This window comes from Glycine max, chromosome 2 (genome assembly GCF_000004515.6).
Source record: "Glycine max cultivar Williams 82 chromosome 2, Glycine_max_v4.0, whole genome shotgun sequence".
NCBI classification, from domain to species: domain Eukaryota; kingdom Viridiplantae; phylum Streptophyta; class Magnoliopsida; order Fabales; family Fabaceae; genus Glycine; species Glycine max.
Window position 1 is genome coordinate 5,946,708 of NC_016089.4, and position 16,045 is coordinate 5,962,752.

At 34.3% G+C, this 16,045-nt stretch overlaps 2 protein-coding genes and 2 pseudogenes across 2 annotated transcripts; all 4 read left to right on the forward strand.

Moving 5' to 3' along the window:
• Positions 1 to 1,476: 1,476 nt before the first annotated feature.
• LOC100815668 (ethylene-responsive transcription factor LEP-like) lies at positions 1,477 to 2,695 on the forward strand. Its single transcript, NM_001317470.2, has one exon. The coding sequence runs from the start codon at positions 1,667 to 1,669 to the stop codon at positions 2,489 to 2,491; it is 825 nt and encodes a 274-aa protein (NP_001304399.2). The 5' UTR covers positions 1,477 to 1,666; the 3' UTR covers positions 2,492 to 2,695.
• A 1,208-nt stretch (positions 2,696 to 3,903) lies between these two features.
• LOC100778807 (potassium transporter 4) lies at positions 3,904 to 8,250 on the forward strand. The gene is given in 12 exon segments (XM_026124871.2): positions 3,904 to 3,965; positions 4,197 to 4,437; positions 4,531 to 4,776; positions 5,316 to 5,366; positions 5,477 to 5,737; positions 5,895 to 5,947; positions 6,099 to 6,210; positions 6,308 to 6,421; positions 6,424 to 6,561; positions 7,192 to 7,485; positions 7,488 to 8,066; positions 8,069 to 8,250. Coding segments are annotated over 12 exon segments (2,211 nt in total). The 5' UTR covers positions 3,904 to 3,917; the 3' UTR covers positions 8,143 to 8,250.
• A 339-nt stretch (positions 8,251 to 8,589) lies between these two features.
• LOC100779332 (UPF0481 protein At3g47200-like) lies at positions 8,590 to 11,540 on the forward strand (annotated as a pseudogene).
• Positions 11,541 to 11,651: 111 nt separating this feature from the next.
• On the forward strand, positions 11,652 to 13,179 carry LOC106797197 (cytochrome P450 81E8-like; annotated as a pseudogene).
• The last annotated feature ends 2,866 nt before the right edge of the window (positions 13,180 to 16,045 follow it).

Consider the following 16,045-nt stretch of genomic DNA (forward strand, 5'->3'; position numbering starts at 1 on the left):
ATATTCATGAAAAAAAAACCTATGGAAAAATAGAAGTAATTATATATTCACGAATACTTAGTATCTAATTCCGGTGAAATAACTAAGTTCAGTTTTATTTTAAGTACGTGTTTGATTTCACCTTAAAAAGTATAATACTTTTTTCTTTTTATATGTTTAACTTTATATTGGAGAAAAAATCATAATTTATTCTGAGTTCTAAATAATTCTATGTTAAAATAATTTTAAATAACTTTGGGTTAGATAAAAAAAATATATTAAATTTTACTTTTAAGTTGATTTTATGATAAAAATAATCATTATATATATATATATATCACGTCACTTTAAAATTTATTTTAACTCAACTTAATTTTGCATTCAAAATTAACAAAACACGCATGACCAAAAAATGATTTCCATTAAAACAAAAGGTGAGATTTTTTTCTCTCCATTAAATGAAATCATTTGAGCAGGAGGACAAAGAATGTTGCCTATAAACATGCAGCCAAATGTAGGATGAGTAGATATTGATCATAGCCCGCACATAATTACTAATGATAAATCCAAGTAGTTTATTCGAAACGATCTTAGCTTCGATGCACTTCTAATGGGACCTAAAAATCATCAAAAAGGAAACGGAATTCCTCCCACCTGCAATGATAATTAGAAATGTGCAATTGTGCAACTCATGACTTTCTTTTTCTTCCCCTAGTTTGGGCTGATGCGATCATTAACGAGGAAACTTAGAAATAAAATTATATAGCGACTCTAAAAATATATCATATTAGATTGTATGAGGACTTTGGACGGTCTCTAATATGATTAGTTCCTTGTTCATGTACAATCTCATGATTTGATAGAAAGGTCACATGCAGCAACTTTGGACTATCCCAAGGGAGGCTATTCGAGTTATTGGATACAATATATCAAATTAAACTCAACTTTTGCAAAACTCAAAACAGATCAAAAAGCACAACTAATTTAATTGGGGAATAATCATGAAATGGGGTATCTATGAGAACATGCTCATCATGGACCATTTAGATTTCTAATTATATCACCCACTAATTATATAATTCTCATCAATCATGCTCTGGTCTTCCTCCCATCATTTGAAACTCATTTGTAACAGAGTTTTGAAGTATGCCAGGACCCGTAGAGAGTAAGTGATGGAAATTGTTGCCCTTAATTGGTATCCTTTGATCATTACCAACTTATTATTAGTTTATTTTTATCTCTCATTGATTAGATTGCTCAATTGTGACATAATATAACATCAAATCCACCGTAGAAGAGCTTTTAGATGTATGGATAAAGCTTTCAAAGAGAAAAAGAAAAAAGAAAAAATAAAAAAGGGCACGTGCTGGCATGCTGCTTGGCACTTATTCATAACAAAGGAGGGCATAGATGTAAAATACAATATTGTTAGAAGGACAATGAGGGTTTTGGAGAGACAAACCTTATTTAAACCGTGTACTCACTCGTTGATTCCTCACACCAAAACAAAACTGAAACCATAGGAGAAAGAAACATCAAGAGAGTCACAGAAAACCAACCTTGCATGCCAAGTCCTAATTTCATTCTTTGTTAACTTCTTTCCCTTCTATCCACTCCTCTCTATCTTCTTACTATCTTACTTACCACAACAAATTGTTTCACTTTCATTCGCGTCCAAAACTTGAGCATGAAACCCTACACATCATCACCATCGTCCTCCAGGTCCAAAAAGAAGCAAACAACAACACAACAAGATCATGAAACAGCATGGGGAGGAAGGTACCTTGGGGTGAGGAGGAGGCCATGGGGAAGGTATGCAGCTGAAATCCGTGACCCTTCCACCAAGGAAAGACATTGGTTAGGCACGTTTGATACCGCAGAAGAGGCCGCCCTAGCATACGATAGGGCGGCCCGCTCCATGCGGGGCTCACGTGCTCGAACCAACTTTGTCTATCCGGACACTCCTCCGGGTTCCTCCGTCACCTCCATCCTTTCTCCGGACGAGCAAACCCAAACCCAAATCCACCAGGCCCAAGAAGAGCTCTCCTCTCTATTCAATCCGAACCCGTTTGCACAACCCGACCCAAACCCGCATTTTTCCTTATGCGGGTATTCGGGTGTCACGAACACTCCTACATTTTCTGCCACCGAAGAAATTGCCCCATCCGGTGGCTATAGCTATAATTATGGATACACTGAAGGAGGAACCAGCATGGAGAGTTCACATTTTAAGCTCTTTGATGATGGTGAAACGGAGCTTCCACCATTGCCACCGGATATCACAAGCTCCATGGGCTATGAAATGGGTAATGGGTTTTATGGAAACGATGCCGGGTTTTCGGATCCAAGTTTCGGCGCTAATGCTACCGGGTCAGGTTACCCATATTCGGGATTTGGATCCGGTGATTACGTGGTGCATAGTCCACTCTTTAGCGCAATGCCACCAGTGTCAGATAATGTTTCAACGGGCCATGAGGGTTTTGATTTGGCAAGCTCTTCTTTTTTCTTCTGAAGTTAAGAATGAGGGAACGTGCATTGCGGATTTGGAATTCGCATGCTGCAATTTCGTGGTTAATTTGTGTGTTTTGTGAGTGTGACTTTGTGCTTATTATGTGTTTTCTGAGGAAGGTGTTCTTGGGCTTTGGGGAGTAGAGGCTTGTAATGGGGCCCTCTCTTACGGGCCTTTTTCTTTGCAATGTTGACTTCTTTTCCGTAACAATTTGCTCCATTCGGATTATTTGCAATCATGCCTCACTTGTTGCTTACAAACATCCAATCATGCCACACTCTTTTTTGGACTTGAAACTCTCTCTATACACTCATATAAGTAAAGATAATTTAAATTTTATACTGATTAACAATAATAGTTGAGTTAATTTAATTTTATTGATTTCATTCAAAAAAGAACTATATTTTCTAAACTCCCCTTATTCATATATATTGGTGATGGTGATCAGATCTGAATTTATAATTTTTCTTATATTTTAGTCCACCTTGAGTTTTTTCTTTTCTTTTTGAGTTCAGAAGAAGTACATAGGCCATAAAAATGTCACATTTAAACTTTTTTTCTTGTATTTAAATTCTAACAATTAGTATTTTCATTGAGAGTATAAATCGACTGGATTAAGGTGTGATATAATAAATACTGATAGGCAGATAGAACTGTCAATGTAAGAGAAAAAACTATCATAAGATTAATTTCGATGAAGTAAAGATCATGGAAAAATAATTCTTAAAGTAGCCATTATTTTTATAATTTAAATAACTACAGCTATATTTGGATAAAAGTTAGAATTCTTTTTAATGTAATTATTTTTTTTTTTACTTTTACTACACAAAAATGAAGAAGAAATAAACTATTACTTTCAAAATAAAAATACGTTTTACCTCTTCTAAATGCAATCTAAACATCACTAAATTGATAAGTTATGTCAACTTCAAGGATCATATTGGTGTTTTTTCTTCTAATATTTATATATGGTACCAAGTTCAGAACCCAAACTAATGCATGCTCCACTTGGATTAGAAATAAAAAACTTTAAATAGTTATGTATTATCAATATAAAAAAATTGACTGATTAATTTTTTTAATTAAAAATTTTAGTATATGAATAACCCAATTGCATTTTTTTAAAATTTAGAAACCTAAATAAAAATTTCCAAATAATTGACTGATTATTTTAAAAAAAAAAAGTTCAACAGACCTAATAAAAAAAAAACTCGATATTCCTTTTACCTATATCATATTGTTTCTTTTGTTTGGGTTCTCAAACAACCCATGCATGCATGCAGATATTGTAAGTCGCAAACATCCTTCTGAAATCAACACGTGGTGCTGCATCCTGCACGAGATCAGCGAGATCGAAGGTAATGAATGGAATGAGAGAGAGAGAGAGAGAGGCATATGCTTTCTCTCATTCACTTTCTCTCTGTCTCAAATGGAACTCGAATCTGGAGTTTCAACATCTCAGAAGAATCCCGCTAAGGTGGTCAAAATGACGTTCTTTCAATTGCGTTTATGATTTTTTTTTCTAGTTTTATTTTAAAACCATTTTTCTATTTTCTTTTTTGTGAATTGCGATATAGTCAATGATTTTCTGACATTAGTTTTTGCTACACTTTTCTCTCAATGTTTTACTTTCATCTATACACAACCACAATAATGACTTGATTAGTGATGATTTAATGACTTACATTAATTTTTTTTATGCTTGTAGTTGTCATGGGTAAACTTATCAAAATATTTACTGTTAGCATATCAAAGCTTTGGTGTAGTGTATGGAGATCTAAGCACATCACCTCTCTATGTTTATACAAGCACATTATCTGGAAAGTTACAAAATCACCGTCATGAAGAAGTTATCTTTGGGATTTTTTCGTTGATTTTCTGGACACTCACATTAATACCGTTGCTTAAATATGCAGTCATCATATTAAATGTTGATGATAATGGTGAAGGTATTCATTCCAACAACATCTATTTTTCAACTTTCAACATATTAATTTGTTTAATTTCTAGTGAAATGTTATCAAACTATACACTGTTGTTAGGTGGGACATTTGCTCTTTATTCGCTGCTCTGTAGGCACGCAAACTTTAGCTTACTCCCTAATCAACAAGCAGCTGATGAGGAACTGTCATGCTACAAAAATGGTCCCTCATAGGAGGCTGCGGCATCATCTTCGTTGAAGAGGTTTTTGGAGAATCATAGAAGTTTAAAAACAGCCCTGCTTGTTATGATGTTGCTTGGTGCTTGCATGGTCATAGGTGATGGTGTGTTTTCTCCAGCAATTTCAAGTAACATACTTTTGTAATTGAAAATTAGGAGTGTGTCGATCTTTTTAGTAAGCCATTTTAGAGTAATCCTAGTGTTCAATTCAAATATAACTTTGTGCAATTTACCGATACTCCTCTATGTTTTGTTGAAAGAGTTAGAAGCTGAGCTAGAAAAATTAAATTTAGAATTTTTCATGCATGTTATAATCTCATTGAAGAGCCTTTAATTATCTTTTTTTTTTGCATTGTTTGCTATTATTATATTCGAAATTTGAGTGTGTCTGGATCCTGGGTATTCATGCAAGAAGTTAACCTCTCAACCTTTTGATTTTGTGAAAGAACTAAAATCTAATATAGTAAATTGATTTAGGATTTTTCCACTCATGCTGGAATATTTCACCATATTCTTTAGTAGAATAATACACAACTTCTTTGGTTTGTTTATTGTTGCTGGGCTGAACCAAATTAAAACTCAAGTAATATCATCAATTTTTGAACTTTTTAAAAGAGAATTCCCTTGCTTCTAATAAGAAATTGTTACCTAGCCACTTACCCTGCAGTTCTAGCATCAGTATCAGGACTACGAACTACCAAAACAAAATTCACTGATGGTGAGCCAATTTTCATTTGTTAAAAATACTGCAGTTCTTAGTACTCATAGCTTGTGCAATCCTAAGGGCCTTAATATTATATTACCAAAGAAGTTTCATGTTGTTTCCAGGTGAAGTTGTCCTGATAGCATGTGTCATATTGGTTGGCCTATTTGCTCTCCAACGCTATGGCACACACAAAGTTGTATTTGTCTTTGCACCTGTAGTAATCATATGGCTTGTATCCATTTTTTCTATCGGACTTTACAATATAATACGTTGGAATCCAAAAAAATTCTGTGCTATATCCCCGAACTACTTAATCAAGTTCTTCATCAAGACCGGTAAAGAAGGTTGGATTTCTCTTGGAGGGATGCTTCTGTGCATTACTGGTAAGTCAGCTCTGCACCTACCAGAAGTTATCTTATAAGTTGATTAGGATGCTCCATTTTCTATTTTATAAATTTAATTGAGCTTTGACTAACTAAAAGTTGAGATTTTAACTACAAAATACAAAGTTGAATAATTCTGACAGTTGTGTCTCACCAGGAACTGAAGCTATGTTTGCGGATATTGGTCATTTTACTACAGTGTCAATAAGGGTGAGCTTATAGCTTGACTAAATTGTGCATCAGATTTATCCTAGTCTTGGTAACTATTATTATTATTTTCTAGGAAGATAATAATCATTATTGTACTACTATTGCAATTGTGTTTACATGGGATTTCATAACATTTTTCTTCCATGCACAGCTTGCATTTTCCTTTGTTATATACCCTTGTTTGGTAGTGCAATACATGGACCAAGCAGCTTTTTTGTCAAAAAACCTTAACTCTGTTCATAATAGTTTTTATGACTCTACTGGTTAGTTCTTCTGAGTCTCTGACGTCTTCATACTGATCATAGTTTTTCAACTTAAGTAATTTGGTTTAATTTGTTAGTGTTTTTGCTTGTCCAACAGAACCTATACTTTGGCCGGTTTTTGTTATTGCCACCCTTACATCTATCGTTGGAAGTCAAGCTATTATTACTGCCACTTTCTCCATCATCAAGCAGTGCCATGTACTTGGTTGCTTTCACTAGTCAAAATCGTACACACCTCAAAGCATATGTTTGGACAAACCTACATCCCTGAAATCAACTGGATACTTATGATCTTGACCCTTGCTGTAACCATTGGATTTCAGGACACAACCTTAATTGGAAATGCTTATGGTAATTTATTAATTTTTTGAAACAAACTGTGTGTTCGTGCTTATGTGTATGTGTGTAGCATTGGTTTGTACTATTTTGGAGACAATTTGGACTTTAATTTGAATGAGTGCATTGAGTCTCTTAAATTGTGTAATTTGATCAATAGTTCAAATCAATCAAATGCCAAAACAGACGCTTAATGATTTTCAAGTACATGAACTAGCTTGAGGGTGTGAAAGTAGGCAGATAAAAATAAAGAAAACTAATGGTTCATAAAAGAAAACTTCGTTTAATCAAGTATGTATTACACCTGAGATTTCTGTTTTGGTAAATCCAACTTAAAATATGTTTTTCTTTTCCTGTTAATGGTTTTGAGAAATGGCAGTTTGAATGTTAGTTTTGCATTGGTATGTGCGCACACTTACAAGTGCTCAGACTTCTTATCTATGAATTTTCCAATTTAGACTAGAGAGAACGAATATGAATCTTTTAAAACTATGGTACTGGGCTGGTAACATTGCCTGTGGCACATATATTTGTGTTTCAATAAAGGCAACAACAAATAGAGGGTTTCTCTAACTTGCATTAGAACGACAGTGTTCTATTTATCTTATTTGTTAATGTTTTTGTTTTTTCATATTTGGTTTACAGGCCTTGCTTATATGACGGTTATGTTTGTGACTACATTTCTGATGGCACTAGTCATAATGTTTGTCTGGCAGAAAAGCATTCTGATAGCTATAATATTCCTTTTGTTCTTTTGGGTGATAGAGGGTGTATATCTATCTGCAGCATTGGTAAAAGTGTTTCAAGGAGGATGGGTTCCTCTTGTCTTATCTTTCATCTTTATGCTTGTAATGTATGTGTGGCATTATGGCACTTGTATCAAGTACAATTACGACCTATGCAACAAAGTTTCATTGAAATGGTTACTGGCTTTGGGCCCTATAGCCTCATCTACACAGAACTTGCAACAGGAATACCTGCAATATTTTCCCACTTTGTAACTAAACTCCCTGCATTTCACATGGTGTTGTTCTTTGTTTGTGTGAAAACAGTTCCTGTTCCACATGTCTCACACGAAGAACGTTACCTAATTTGGCGAGTTTGTCCGAGACCATGTCAAATGTATAGATGCACTGTCAGATATGGATACAAGCATATTAGAAGGGATGATAGAGATTTTGACAACCATATCATACGATGTATAGCTGAGTTTATCCAAATGGAGGCACAGGAATTACAACTCTCATTTTCTGAAACTTCCTCATTCGATGGAGGGACGGCTATTATAAGTGTTAGAAGCTTAGAATCAGTTTCAAGTAGGAAAGTGTCTGAGAATGAAGATGTTGGTGTGGACAAGAACAATGCTAGTGGTAGATCTTTCTCCGTACGACGACCCCTTTCCACTTATAACGAAGAAAACCCACATTCAAGAAGGCGCCACATAAGTTTTCGGGTACCTAATGATCCTGTATTGGATCATGAAGTTAAGCAAGAGCTTCTTGATTTAGCTCAAACTATGGAGGCAGGGGTCCAGCTGTGGCTCTTAACATTCCTCACATCAGTCTCATTGAAGTTGGAATGATATATTATGTGTAGTTGGTGGATGTAATCATAGTAGGACTTATAATTAATTAGTCAAGATCACCAACAGTTCAACAAGAACAACAAGTGCATATTTTCAAGTTACATTTTGTTTCATTATTTAATGCATGTAAATTGTTTTTGATGGTGAAGATTTCTTGCGGTTGAAAATTCAACGCCAAAGAACCCAATCCTTATCATTTGTGTAGGCATCATCAACTATGTGTCATTCTGTCTCTCATGTTACTAACATGTGATAATCCAAATCCTTGAAGAATTCATAATCATTCGTCTCGTACCAAATTTCAGAACACTACAAATAAATAGAGGTATATTTCAACAATCAACAATCTATAATCCACACTCGGTATAACAAAAAGAAAAACGGTGAAAAGAAAATCAATCTGCTCCATTGGTGATCTCTGCCACGAATGTGCAAAAATTGAGGAAACTAAGATCATCATGTCAATTCCACTAGACACGTGCACCAATTTGGTTGCTGAGTTCGTCGGACCAGGTGAACCTGAAATAAGACATACGGACATCATTGATTTCACTAGAAAATCCTTTCTTAATATATTAAGAATATATTTTTTTTGTTTTTCTGATAAATGTGATAGAATGGGGTGACATCCCAATACAATCGCGAAGGACGCTAATAACATGTTGGAAGTGTCAGTTTGTCTAGAGGATTACAACATAGGATCACTAGAGGATTACAAGCATTTTTAAAATACTCCTTAATCTGTATGCATTAATTTTAAATGTCAATAATTATAGGTAAAAGATAATTTCAGTTAAAATTTATTAGAATTTACGAAATTTTGAGTGAGAACTCATACAAATTTGTAGGTTTTTATTGAATTTTGGCAAATAATATCAAGTGTATTTAAAAGAGTATAGTAAAAAATGTATTATTAGTATTTTTCACAATATGCAAAAGTAGTAGAAGGGAAACATACTTGTGAGGCAAGACAATGGATTAACATGTTGGCCACATCTACCAGGAAATTGCTGAGCCTCATTGATATTAATGCCAGCTTGTTCTGCTTAGCGCCTTGTGCCTCTGTTGCTTACCAAGCTACACAGGCATTCTGCATCTGATTCAATAACAGATTTAAGTGGTTCACAGCAACTATCAGGTGGGTCTTCAGTGCCATTGAGGTAGTTTAGGCAAGGAGAAAGCTTGTTCAAGCAAGAGCTATCTTGAGCACTTCTTCTTGGGATACATGCTAATAGGACAAGGAATGCAATGCAGCAAAGTGCCCTCAACATGGTTTCCATTTTCATTCTTGGTGATGGTTATAGTCTATCTATGCCCTTAGTGCTATTATGCATGCGTAATATTTATATGAGAAGAAATAAGAATGAAGAGCAACAATTAACTAGAGAGGGAGAAAAATTGATTTGAAAGTGATAGTTAATTAAGAGTTTGGTGATCATACTTATAGCCAACTGGTTGAACGACCCTTTTGGCCTTTGTTGTTTATTTTGTGGAAGCATTTGAATGTGTGACTCAGAGTTAATTAGGAAGAAGCCACGGGTAATATGACAGTAGGACAGGTGAAGCTACTTTCATTCTCAAAAGTCCATACATTCAAAGAAAGGGGGTTTGGTGAAGTTTTGTCCCGTCTCCATGAAGACAATACTCTATAACAGATCATTTATCTTTCATCTGGATTACTTATTTTTTTTTCGTATAAACTAGATGTATTATTTATGAGTGATAATTTTGCTCAAGTCCTGATAGTATTATTATGAGAAATAAAACTTTTCATTTTTAATATAATTGCATACTTAATATTTTAATTTAATTTAAGAATGTGTTACACCTATAAAGATTAAATTAAGAATATATAGCACATATGAGAATTAAATTAAAAATATGTTATATGTATAAATACTAAATTAAAAATGCTTAAATATAGTATTGTTTCATATGACTCTAATTTAATAATTTTTCACTTATAAAAACTATTTTTTTGCAACATATATATAAACTAAATTACATGGTTAACCTTAAATAATTAATATATCAAACGGTTGTAATAATAAAGTGGTCTATCATGAATCACTTACTTTGTTACTGGTTCATGCTAAGTAAGCCTTCACCTTTTAATTATATAAAATATTAGAACAGTGAAAGTGAAGGGATCTTTATTCCTTGCCTGCAATTTAATCATGGTACGTGAGGAAGTAAAGTTTATTCAGAGTCAAAAACTAAGCCAATATAATACACAAATCTTATCCATTTACTTGAGCAAATTAAAGCCTTATTACTGACCAGGCCTCTGCCAACTACACCCGAAGAGTCAAACACCAACCCACCAATCCCTCCTCCTTCAAGCATTATTATCTCACAATGACTTCAAACTTCACCATTGAACAAAGGCTCGAGCAGCTGCAAAAAGCAAAAGAAGAAGCACAACCCCAACCACCCAAAAAGGCCATGCAAAATCCAACGTGTAGCACATCATCTCCGAGACCGAAAGCATTTCACCAAGCGTTACGAGCCGAAACTGATATCATTTTGGGTCCCATCCATCATGGTGCTCCTAAACTGCAGCTGGGAGAGCAGTACAAGCAAAGGTGGGCAGCGAGGTACATCGACACCACTGGACAAACCCCACAAGACCTACACAATAAGGTTCTGAAGGATATTGGAAACCTTAACAACTTGTTTGACGATGACCTTTTAACAGCCTCTGCCCAAGAGTAAGTGAGATTATATGGTTTTTTTTTTTTTCATTATCATATTATTGGTATAAAATATTTCATCATCTTTAATTAAGTCTTTCTTTAAATTTTACTTAACGGAACTCAATCTAATATCACTTGGACGAAAGACTTCTTAATATATTTTGATATATATGACTTTTTATTTATAAAAATAAAAAATAAATGTTTTTTTATGAGTAGGTCTAATTTTGTTTTTGGGTGAACTTGGATATCTTTTGGCCAGGAGTGCAGACTAATTAATGTTTTTAGATACTTAAAATTCATTTAAGAGGTTAACTTCTAAAAAATTTTAACATATATTTTCTCATACATGGGGAAGATTCAATCTTTAATCACATGTTTAGACGACAAGATTATATACTAATCATGCCATGGAAGGTAAGTTGAAAATTTGAACTTTGATTGTCTTACCCTTGGGGCGGTGGTGTCTTTTCAGGTACCAGAAGCAAGGCGTTGCAACCATAGAAGAAAAGATTTGCTGGATGATGGGAGACGTGCTCTTGTTGAAGAACCAGCTTCCGTTCCCGTTGCTGCAGCTGCTGTGGAGAGACACCGAACGCGTGTTGATGGGAAAAATGAGAAATTTTCTTCGGTGTCATCATTGGGCCACCAAAGAAGAAGACAAGGTACGTGAACGTAGTAACGGAGTTCCCAGAACCTACTCATCTTCTTGATCTCCAACGCTCTATCATCCTCTATGAACCTAAGAAGGGAAACCCAATGTTGGACTGTTATTAATAGTAGTAGGCTTTGCCTATCAAAATTAAAAGGAAAGGATTATTCAAATGAAAACTCCGATCCCACGACATGACAACATACAGGTATGATATCAGAACATTTTGATCTTCTTCTGTGTAGTACTCTATCAAGACTTATTATTTTTCATATATATATATAGACGAAACGTTAAGTTATTTCAAGAATAACTTAAAATAGTTACTCTTTCTCATTTAATTAAAGGTGAGTTACTCTTCATACATTACCAACTAACATTGACAAATAATTATTATGAATGAATACAAAGCATTGACAAATTAAAAAAAAAATTAGATACTTTAAAATGATTATTATGAATGAATATATACAAAACATTGACAAATTATTATTCTTAATCTTTCATCAATAGTATGATTTGTATGTCTCAATTGTACAGGAACTTAAAGGAGTTAAAAGAAGCAGGAATTGGATTGGAGTCAAGCAAGACACGTAGGCCAAGAGACGTATCATTCTCCTGTGGTTGAATCCGTTCGAAATTGAAGCTTCCTGAGATCGTTGTGGATGACACAACAGCTGCTACTGTGCTAAACCTAATAGCATATGAGATGTGTCCTGATTTTGAGAACGACTATGGGATTTGCTCTTATGTGTCCTTCTTGGACTCACTCATTGACCACCCAGATGACGTGAAGGCATTGAGGTCAGAACAAATTTTGCTCAATTCGTTAGGTAGTGATGAGAAAGTGGCCAACCTCTTCAATACCATAAGCACTGACTTGGTGCCTGACATGGGAAAATAAGCTGATGTAGAAGTGAAATTGAGAAGCATTACAGTGATAAGGGTAAGACTTGGTTGGCTCTAGGGTATCATACCTATTTCAGCAACCCTTGGACCATCATTGCATTCAATGCTGCATTTGTGGGCCTTGCCCTAACTTTTGTCCAAACTTAATTGGTATACTATTCACCCTCCAATTTATTAAGACTTGGTTATACTGCTTGCAGGAACGGACACGTCAACAGTGACTTTATAATGGACAATGCCTAATTTATTAAATCATCCCGAAATGTTGAAGAAGGCAAAAGTTAAATTACACACTTATATAGGACAGGATCTCCTAGTAGATGAACATGACATTCCAAAAATCCATTATCTCCAAAATAGTATCTTTGAGACACTTTGTTTGCATCCTGCTGCTCCATTGTTGGTACCTTGTTCATCTTCAAAAGATTGCACCATATGAAAATATAACGTCCCAAAAAATACAATTTTATTAGTGAATGTTTGTGCTATTCATAGAGATCCTAAACTTTAGAGAGACCCTACACAGTTTAAGCCTGAGAGGTTTGAGAAGGAAAGTGAATCAAGCAAGCTACTTTCATTTGGGTTAGGGAGAAGGGCTTGCGCTGGAGGAAGCTTGGCACAACGCACAATGGGCTTAACTCCAGCCTTATTAATTCAATATTTTGAGTGGAAAAAGATTAGTGAAGAAGAAATTGATATGACTCGGAGAAGAAATTACTGTGTCAAAAAAAATTCATTTAGAAGCTATGTGCCAAATGTGTCCATCACTGGCCATCAAGAATGTTTTCTAACAGCTAGTGCTATTAAAATTGCACGCACACACGGTATGATATTGTTGAATATTTTTATATATATGTATTTAGTTTTGCATTTTATCATTTTTTTATATTTCAAAGCAACACTGTTATTGAATAAAGTACAAAAAATATTATTCAATAAAATTTAAGACTATAAAATTATCTCATTTTGTACATATTTATTGTTATTTTTTTTAACTTTATTTGTTAGGTAGAAAGGAAGCTTTAGAATTGACTTCACTTCAACCATACACACAAAATTAACATACAAAAATTATTAGATAGTTTGAGACAATTATTTAATTATGATTTTGATCCATCTCTACATGATACGTAATTAATTGTGTAATGAATTTTTTTATAAATTAAATAACTCAAATATATATTACATAAAAATTAATCAAGATCATAAAAAAGTAGTGTTTCAGTGTCATCTAATAATTTTTTCAAAACAACTTACTGAAAATACTATTATATGGGCTAATTAACTATCACAAATAGCCAAAGCCCTCTCCAAATTGACCACAATGTCAGCCATGGTTGGGTCTATCATTCCTTTTCAAATCGATACAATGGATAGCAGTTTGGGCCACTAATTCTACTGCCTTGGCTTCATTCACACCCAGTGGTCCAACCCTTTGGATCCAGAATTTTCAACATTTCTCCAGCCGAAATAGCACGTCGTGCAAAGTTCACCATATTGGTGCTTCCATGTTTCCCATACTTGAATATAGTTGGTTTTCCCGTTAAAATTTCAAGTACAATTCCAAGACCATACACATCACTCTTTGCTTTGAACAAACTTGTACACAAGTACCCAGGATCAAAGGATCCCAAGGTTCCCAGTCGTACCATATCATGGTAAACACGATCAGTTTCTAGACTAATGGACGAGGATTCAATATCAGGTACTTTTGCTGTCCAAGTAGCGTCAAGAAGAATATTGGAAGACTTGATATTTCTATGAATAATAGATGGAACCACATAATTATTATGAAGGTATTCTATTCCCCGATAAGCATCCAAAGCAATTTTGATCCTCATTTTTTATAGAAAAAACCCAAGTCTAATATCGGTCAAAGATAAAATTAAGATATAATATATAAGTGAGGAATAACCTTCACCCTTTCACCTTACTTTTAAAATTAAGTTAAACCCAAACTTACAATTTAAGATCATATCAAAGTCTATCAAAAATTCATTCAAAGTATCACCCATCATGTTATCCATGCATCAAACCCATAAGTATTAGACGTGAAAAATAAGAAACAATTCTTATTTCTTGAGCTAATTTTTGGGATTGAGTTAGACTCAAATTAATGGTGTAAAATTTTTCAATAATTCAACACACGGCTACCCTTGTCCACATTCTTCTTGTCATGCAAATGATCAAACAACGCCCCATTCTTCATGTACTCATACAAACAAGACTCCTGCATACCCCAATTAGCCCAACCAAGTGCATGTGGTGTAGGCGGGGCAAGAGGGTCAATAAATACTTAATTTCCTCTTGAAACTCCTCTCCCATGTGACTCGCTGGTTGACCAGTTGGTTCATGCAACCCTCTTGATAGCCACCTCACGACCATCGATGGGTTTGCCACTAGACACATCACCGATGCTTCCAGCCCTTAAAATCCTGTTGTGAAATGAGAAATTGTCGGTGGCCGCTTTAAGCTCAGTCAGGGAGAATAATTGTGCAGCAACAGTTCCTACATCACCAACAAAGTTCAGCACAGTTGATAATCATGCTGACAGAAGTTTCATTCGCTGGCTGTACATGTAAAAAAGACTTTGATAGGAAAGTAAAAACCCGCTAAGGTGATGTTCCCAAATCTTCATCACTAGCACTACTACTTCTAATTGCACTGTCCAGTACCGAACCAAAACTATGGGCAGGGGATGCTCCCAGATTTGATGCAGTCTCACTCTCATCGCTCCTTATGGCACTGTCCACTGCCCAACTAAAACTAAAACTTATTGCATTAACTGTGACATCGGCCATATCAATTTCACTACCCATTTGCCAAGTAAAAGTATATATTAAGTATGTATATATGTATGGATTTGTATGAGCTTAGGCAAAGGCGTAGAGATCCAGTTGAGAAGGGAAGGTGCCAGGCAAGGCAATAATTGCAAGATCATGTGTTTGCTGCAACAATAGTATGAAGCTAGTATGAACCAGCATTGGTTGAAATTAGTGAGTAACGTCGAAATCACATTCACTCCCTTTTATTCACAACACTCAACTTTCAAATTGTGTTGGTTGTTTTTTAAAAGATATAATTTATAATATTATTTGTATTAATTATTTTTAGATTAAAAATATTTTTTATTAAAAAATAAATAATGTATCAATAATTAAATAATTAAAAAAAATCATATTAATGATAAAAATAAGATAAATTTATTATTATCAACTAAATTAATTATTTTTCACAAATGAAAAATAATATGTTAACACTTACAAGTTAATTTCAACGCCAAGTGTATAGTGAAATCTTTTAATCCTCTCATCTAAACTAAAAATAGAAATTAGCTGTAATAGTTGCTACTCAAGTTTCAAGTCTCAAGTTTCAAATTGTTTATCTTGCCTTTGAATGAAGGATTTTAAATAAGGTAATTCATTTTTTAAGTGAATTTGAAATACTTTTATCATAATTTAGTTGTTTGGATACAAAATTTTAAAGAATTTACATTTACATCAATTTTTAAAAGAATTTTAATAAACTAAAACAGTAGGAATTAAAATTTCACTTAATTGGTAAAAATTTCAAATTGTCTCCTCTCATGCACATACCTTCGTTCTCTCTCTCTTCCACACGAAAATCATGGGCAATGTCATCAGATACACTTTCGCA

Coding starts and splice junctions, on each gene's coding strand:
- LOC100815668 (NM_001317470.2), top strand. CDS start 1,667: ATGAAACCCTACACATCATCACCATCGTCCTCCAGGTCCAAAAAGAAG.